The following is a 7,524-nucleotide window of genomic DNA, read 5'->3' as shown; positions in this document are numbered from 1 at the left end:
TGTGTGAAGTTTCACACTAAAACAGGGGAGGTTTTGCTGAAATTGTGTATGTGGGATACATGGTGTTGTGTGTGTGTTTTTGTTGTGCATTTGAAGTGCCTAACTATCATTTGACTTGGGCACTATTGATGGCTTTGGATACACTATCATGTCTGACCAGCAAAAGGGACTTTTAAAGGTTGTTTCACTTATCTTCCCTAGAGGTGAAACTAGATGTTGTGCAAGGCATGTGTACTGCAACTTCAGGACTGTCTTTGGGGGTGGGCTGCAATATAGGAGAGGATTTTGGAAGATTGCAAAGAGCACAACAGATAATGAATTTGAGGCAAACATGGAGCTCTTCTATGAGATCAATACAAAGGCTGCCCAAGACTTGAGGAAAAGGAATTATGTGAAGTGGGTGAGAGCTTTCTTCACCCCGCAATCACAATGTGATAGCATAGACAATAATATGAATGAGGTCTTTAATGCATATATATTGGCATCAAGGCATAACCCTATTATTACTATGCTTGAAGACATAAGAGAGGGATTGATGGAGAGGATGCACAAAAAAAGGGACTTCATACAACGCAAAGACATTGCAATATGCCCTAGAATTCAGAAGAAACTTGAGAAAGCTAAGATTGATGCAAGGGGCTGGATTGCATATTGGGATGGTCATTTCTCATATCACTACAAGAATCAGGTCAAATAACGACGGACCAGTTCCGACGGACCTGAAAATCCGTCGGAAAAATCGATATTTCCGACGGATTTAATTTCCGTCGGAAATTTCCGACGGGAAATAATTCTGTCAGAATAATTGGACATTCCGAAGGAATATTCCGTCGGAGAAGGTAATTTCTGACGGAACAATATTCCGTCGGAAATTTCCGACGAAAAAATCCGTCGGAACATATACTATAAAAAAAAAGGGAAAAAAATATTTTCGGAGTATTTAACCTCTAACCCTAATCCTCTAGCCGCCCCTTTTTTTCCCTCACTTCTCTTTCCTCTTCTTTCTCTCTCCTTAATCCTCCTCCTTTCCTTTCTTCTCTTTCTCTCTCCTCATCCCCTCCGTCCGCCCTTCTCTCGTCCTCTTTCCTCTCTTTCTCTCTCATTGCTCCTCCTTTCATCTCCTCTTTCACCCCCTACCACCACCAACAACAACAATACCATAAAGACCAAGAAACAACAATGAAGACGACTACAACAACACCGAAGACGACTACAAAAACAACGACGACCACAACAAGAACGGCGATCAAAACAAGAACGACGACCACGTACATGCGCATAATTTAGTTAATTTTTTATGAAATTGTAATGTTAATTTATAAATTTATTAGATGATTGTATAATTATATATTTCGTTTAATTTTTGTGGTTTAATTAACGTTTTTTTTTAATTTTCTTTATGAAATTCTTGCTAAATATGTAGATCTATTGGTTTTGATTTATTTGTGTGGTACTGTGGTGTTTTTCGATTTTTTTTGTCTCAATTTTCGTATTTTTAGGTTGATTTTCGATTATTGGGGTTATTTTCAATTTTTTTTTGCTAAGTTTTGTGTTTTTTGGGGTTTATTTTTGGTGTGGTGGTGTTAAAAGGTGGGAAGGGGCTAGGGTGGGTGTCGGTGGCAGTGTTTGAAGGTGGATTAGTGGCTGTAGTGGGTGTTTTTGGTGTCGGTGGTGGTGTTTAATGGTGGGATAGGGACTGCGGTGGGTGGTGCTTAGGTTGGGGGGTTTGGTTTGGGTGGGTTGTTGAAGTTCGGGTTTAGGGTTTGGGTGGGCTGTTGAAGTTCGGGTTGGGTGGTAGATATGGTGGTTGTGGGTGGGGTGGTAGATTTGGGGTTTGTGGGTGGGTGGTAGATCTGGTGGTTGTGGGTGGTGGGGTGGTTCTGGAATTCCGTTACGAGTTAGGGGTTGGGATGTTGGGTTTTTTGGTGGTAAAAGGTGGTGATACGCCGTGCCGTGGTGGCGCGGCGTATTTTTATTAAATTTCAGAAAAGGAATTTCCGACGGAAATTCCGTCGGAAATTTCCGATGGAACGGGATTATTGCAGTACCTGAAAATATTTTTCCGGCGAAAATTTCGTCAGAATAGGGTTTCCGACGGAATTTTCATCGGAAAAGTTCATTTTTCCTACAACTACTTTTCCGACAACCTCTTCCGACGGAATTCCGTCGGAAACCCTATTTCCGACGGATTTCAGGGTGTTTCATTCCGTCGGAATTTAGCCTATTTTTAGTAGTGTATGGAGTCAGGGAAGGGGGCACTCAAACAAGGTATGTGGTGAGCTTTCTAGAGAGGACTTGTAGCTGCAATGCTTGGCATATTAGTGGTGTTCCTTGCCACCATGCTGTCACAACAATTTGGAAAGCCATGGAGCAACTTGAGCATTATGTTTCCCATTGGTTCACTAAAGACACTTACCTAAAGGCTTACCAATGTCCTTTAGAGCCTCTTAATGGACCAGATGAATGGCCTCAAACATCATAAGTTCCCATCATTCCCCCTATGTTGAAGAAAGTGAACCACAGACCTACTACAAAGAGAAGGCCTTCCATGGGAGAAACAGAGGGAATCAAGCTAGGCAAGAAGGGTGTTGTCCACAAATGCAGCAACTGTGAAGAAGCTGGGAACAAGAAGACAACTTGTATAAGGCCACCAAAGCAGCCTACTCAGAGGAGCACACAAACTGGAGCATCAAGGCAGCATGTCCCAACACAAGAGTCTCAAAGTCAAAGTCAGGGAGGAAGTTCCTCAACACCAAGGCAACATGTCCCAAACAAGGGTCTCAAGCTTATGTGCCTATGCATGAAAGAGGTATTGGTGTATACACCTACCCAAATGGATTTCAGAGAGAGTCATGGGTATGTAAAGCTCAATTATAGTTAAATTTCTGTTTATTTATTCATTCAATTTCAATTTCTCATTACATTTTCAATGCTGCAGCAAACTGGAAACAAAAAGAAGCCTAATTCTGAAGCAACTACTACAACTGAAACCATTACAAGACTATGAAGGTACACCCCACACACTCAAGCTAGTAACAACAAAAATTAGAAAAAATATAACAAGGCTTTGATATGCACTTGTAATTCTCACAAATTTGTCCTTGATATCCTTTGCATAGCCCTTACTGTTTCTGTTTTCTCACATGTATAGGAGGCTGATTTTGTGGTTGGACAGAAGAAGCAGCAGTAGGGGCAGACTTGAGCAGGGGAAGCAGCAGCAACTTCTGTTTTTGTGACCTTTTTTTTTCCTACAAAATTTGGGAAAACCTTGTTGATATGCACCTTGCTTTTTTTTTTTTTTTTTTTTTGACAAATGGTTTTGGATGAATTTGTTAAGCAACAATGGCTGATTTTGTGGCAGAGTTGAAGTACTAGCAGCAGGGGGAAGCAGCAGCCCTTCTGTTTCTAGTTTTTTTTTTTTTTTTTTTTTTCTACAAAATCTGGCAAAACCTTGCAGAATTTATGCCTAAATAACATGCTTAATGAACCTGTTTTTTTGCTGGTTAAGCTGCTATTTTTGATTAATTTTGATGAATTTTCATGCTGTTTTTGATGAATGAATTTTGATGAATTATTATTGATGAATACTGATTCATGGTCTTGTTGTTTTTGATGAATTTTCCGCCAGGTTCATGCCTCTTTAAATAGAGAAACCAACGGCTAGTTTCTTAGCCAAATTTAATACAAAATTTTTTTTATATAAATATTAATTTTTTAATCGGGTGGGGCCCACATACTTAACCAAGGATACTAAATTCTTTAACCCAAGGTACTAAATTCTTTGGTTGATTTAATTTTTTTGGCCTGAATTCTTAACTCAATACCAAAAAGCAAAGTAAAAATAATTGAGTACCTAAAAGGTGAAATTTTTAAGAATTGAGTACCTAATTGTGTGCTTAACTCCATTCATGTAGTCCATTGTACACGACCATTTAGTCAGTATTATTATATACTCTTCAATATACACGGCCATGTGGTTCATGGTACATGGTCGTGTAGTTCTGCTACTACAAGACATGTCACACGGTTGTGTGGGTCAAGGTACATGGTTGTGTGATTTTGGTCTGTGTGGTTATTAATTGGGCTTTGGCCTAAATCAGTTTCTGTTTTGGAGAGCTCTATATATACCCCTTAAGGTTACTCCTAGCCGAATTAGTTAATTTGAGCGATTATTCAGAAATCTGAGAGTCTTTTGTGTATTTCTCATATGTGAGTTCTGAGAAAGATAACATTAGAAATCTGAGGACACTCAATCTGTTTTATGTAATTGGTCTCAAATATGTTCTGAATCTGTATTCTGTTTTCCCCGAGATCAGTAAAACTGATACTCCCACAGTCCCACCTACCTTGGACGTAGCCAACGCATCGTTGGTGAACCACGTAAATTTGTGTCTATTTTTCTTGTTAATTAAATTCGATATTTGTTCTTTCTCACATTCGTTATAACAATAACATTTGCTTGAACTTGAAACAATTGTAGAGTCGATCATAGGAGGAATAAATTTTTTTTTGCCAAAATTGATCGTTGTGATTAAATATAGGCTTTCTAAAGGTACTAAGGGGCTGTTTGGTTGGGTTAATAATCAAAGGGAATGAGAATGAACTAATATCATTCTCTTTACCCATTTAAAATTTTAAGTTTATCCAAAATTAGTCTACTTTGATTCTCCACCCCCAATACTTTTCCATTCCCTTCCTTTAGCTACCATACCCACCACCATCCTACTTGTCGAAACTCGCTCATCCACCTCACCGGACTCGCCGCACCTTCCCAGCCGCACGTCCCCAACTTCTCGTCAGAACCGTCGCACCTTCCTCACCTCTTGTCGGAACCCGTCGCACCTCTCCCCTCGAAAACATCTCCTCTCCCCAAAAACCTTAAACCACCCACGCAAAACCCTAGAAACCACTCTCCCTCCACTTAAAATCGTCGCCCCGACCCTCCCACCACCCTCAAAACCCTAGCGGCGGCTAGTGGGAGGGTCGACCGACGATTTTAAGTGGAGGGAGAGTGGTTTCTTGGGTTTTGCGTGGATGGTGGAAGTTTTTTTAGGAGGGGAGGTGTGGAGGAGGTGCGCCGAGGGCAGAAGAGTTCTATCGAGGTGGTGGATGGGCGGTGGGGGTGACTGCGTGGTGGTTGGAAAAGTGAAGAAATAAGGGGTTGTGTGGTGGTGGTGGTGGTGATTCCCTTTGTTTTTTTTATAACAAACAACATACTACATGTAAGGGTTTCATTCCATTTTCTATTCCCTTTGTTCATTCCATTTCGATTCCCCTGTGCGAACCAAACGACCCCTAAAGTGTCTCTAAATTTCCATAGTCGGCAACTTCATATTTAAATCAATTATTTGTAATCTCTAAGCCCCAACTGTCCCATCTCCACGGCTCCACCCTTGGTATTCTTAAGCTCAATTTTGATACTACTTCATACAATTTCATAGGGCCAACATCAAAAAGTATATGAAAGATTCAATTGTTTATGGATGACGTTTAACAAGTACTTAATCACCTTATGTTAGTCCAATCTTTTTCAAAAATCAAATCAATCTATAGGTTGTGTTAGAGTTAGACCTCTCAATCACTTCACTTAATAAGAATTATTCTATCATTTATTTTTTTAATTCCGGCAAATTATGTTGTATTCTTAAACTAGTTCTTTGCCCGAACAACGCTCGAATATTCACAAAAAAAAAATAATTATTTGTTTATAGATTTTGTATACATTTAATATTATTTATTTAAAGTTTATATTGTTCTATTGCGTATTATTTAGGCTGTAAAATCCTTTTTTTTATTATTATTAATAATCTTATTGTTTTAAAAAAAAAATTATTTTTGACAGGAAATTTTTTAATGTAAACGTGACATACTTCTGGATAATCCTGGTGATTATTTTAGTACATACTTCGTAGTATTTATATTTTTATTTAGGAAAATTTGTAAATTACCACCCACAAAGGGGTCCTGTTTTTAAATTACCACCCATTAAAACTTTTATTTTAAATAACCACCCATTAAATTAAAAAAGTTTTCAGATTACCACCTTTTTTGTAATTCCGGTGGTAAACCCGTTTGAGGGCCCCACATAACGTCTAAAAACGGCGAAATTTGACTCTTTTAAATGTTTCCCTCCTCGATTTTTTTTTCTTTATAAATTATCCAACATCAATTCACAACTTTTTCCTCAAATATCATCCAAATTTCCTCAAATTGCAGCTGGTACATGTCTGAAATTTTAAAATTAGGGTTCCTGGGGCAATAAAATTGGGGGTTTTCTTCAATTTTGGAATTAGGGTTCCTGGGGCTTTAAAATTGGGTTTTTTTTTTTTTGTTTTTTTGCAATTAGGCTACATGTCTGAAATTGTAAAGGGTCCCAATTGCTTACCTCAGGCGTCGCCATTGACATCACCATTTGACAAGAGCTTCACCTACGCGCTTTTGGTCCCTTGAAAACACCCCAAGATGGCGACTTCAACAGCAAATGCAAGTACAAATAGGGTCCTAATTTGCAGGAAAAAAAAGTTAGGGTTCTGATTCAACCCTTAAAGGGTAATTGCAAAGTTTACAGAGAATTAAAGGAAGAAAGAGGGGAAAGATTGATGCTTTTGGAGAATTAATTGAAGAAATTGATGAGAGAAGATTTTTTTTTTTTTAGTTTAATGTTTCAATCAGAAGGTTAGGTCGAGGGAAATGGAAAAAAAAAGGAAGGAAGTTAATAAGGTGGGGCCCTCAACCGGATTTTCCACCGAAAAAGGTGGTAATCTGAAATGTTTTTTAATTTAATGGGTGATTATTTAAAATAAATTTTTTAATGGGTGGTAATTTCAAAATAGAACCCCTTTATGGGTGGTAATTTACAAATTTTCTTTTTATTTATTTATTTATTTATTTAGAATAAAACATACTTCGTAGTAAAAGTATTGATAAGTATTGATGATTGATGAAACATGAAAGCTTTCTTCCCTACCTTATAAAAAGTACAAAAGAACTCTTATGAATAGTGTGATGACTTTTTTACCCCTAAAAATGTTTATTTACCCATATACTCTTTTATGTCATATTAACTCTTATGCTTCCGTATTTATTTCTCTTAGCTTCTTTAGTCTTCCTTCCCTTCCAACTTCCAACCTTTTCCTCTCTTTTAAACCCCATTTTCTCTCTCCTTCTTCCTTTACTTCCCTACTGTCTTTCTCTCCTCCATTAAAGCGAAGGAGCCTTCCATTAAAGCACCTATCGAGCTAAGCCACATGAAGAAGAGGAAGAGGAAAAGGAGGAGGAGGAGGAGGAGAAAATTGTTGAATTCAATGGCAAAACTATTTAACGTGAAAATAATCCTCTTCAAAGGGTGGGGGAATAGTCTAGATATAACCCACTTTGTTACTATTTTCCTTAAAACAAACACACACACACACACAAACCCACTGAATTTAATTACCTAATCATCTAATTAGACATTTTTCTTTTGAATGTTTTTTCGTTAAATTTTTAGTTGTAACATTTTAACTTTCACGCTTGTCAATACAT

General features: G+C 37.9%; 1 protein-coding gene and 1 long non-coding RNA gene across 2 annotated transcripts; both read left to right on the top strand.

Annotated features, from left to right (window-relative positions):
• Positions 1-148: 148 nt before the first annotated feature.
• On the top strand, positions 149-2,482 carry LOC110703095. The gene is made up of 2 exons (XM_021880851.1): positions 149-659; positions 2,235-2,482. Exons 1-2 carry the CDS (start codon positions 149-151, stop codon positions 2,480-2,482), a joined length of 759 nt encoding a protein of 252 aa, XP_021736543.1.
• A 193-nt stretch (positions 2,483-2,675) lies between these two features.
• On the top strand, positions 2,676-3,377 carry LOC110703161. Its single transcript, XR_002507651.1, has 3 exons — positions 2,676-2,856; positions 2,939-3,009; positions 3,362-3,377. It is a non-coding gene; the product is annotated as an uncharacterized LOC110703161 (long non-coding RNA).
• Positions 3,378-7,524: the final 4,147 nt, after the last annotated feature.

This window comes from Chenopodium quinoa, unplaced genomic scaffold (genome assembly GCF_001683475.1).
Source record: "Chenopodium quinoa cultivar QQ74 unplaced genomic scaffold, ASM168347v1, whole genome shotgun sequence".
NCBI lineage: Eukaryota > Viridiplantae > Streptophyta > Magnoliopsida > Caryophyllales > Amaranthaceae > Chenopodium > Chenopodium quinoa.
Note: the sequence above shows the minus strand (reverse complement) of the source record. Positions and strands in the feature narration are given on the sequence as shown.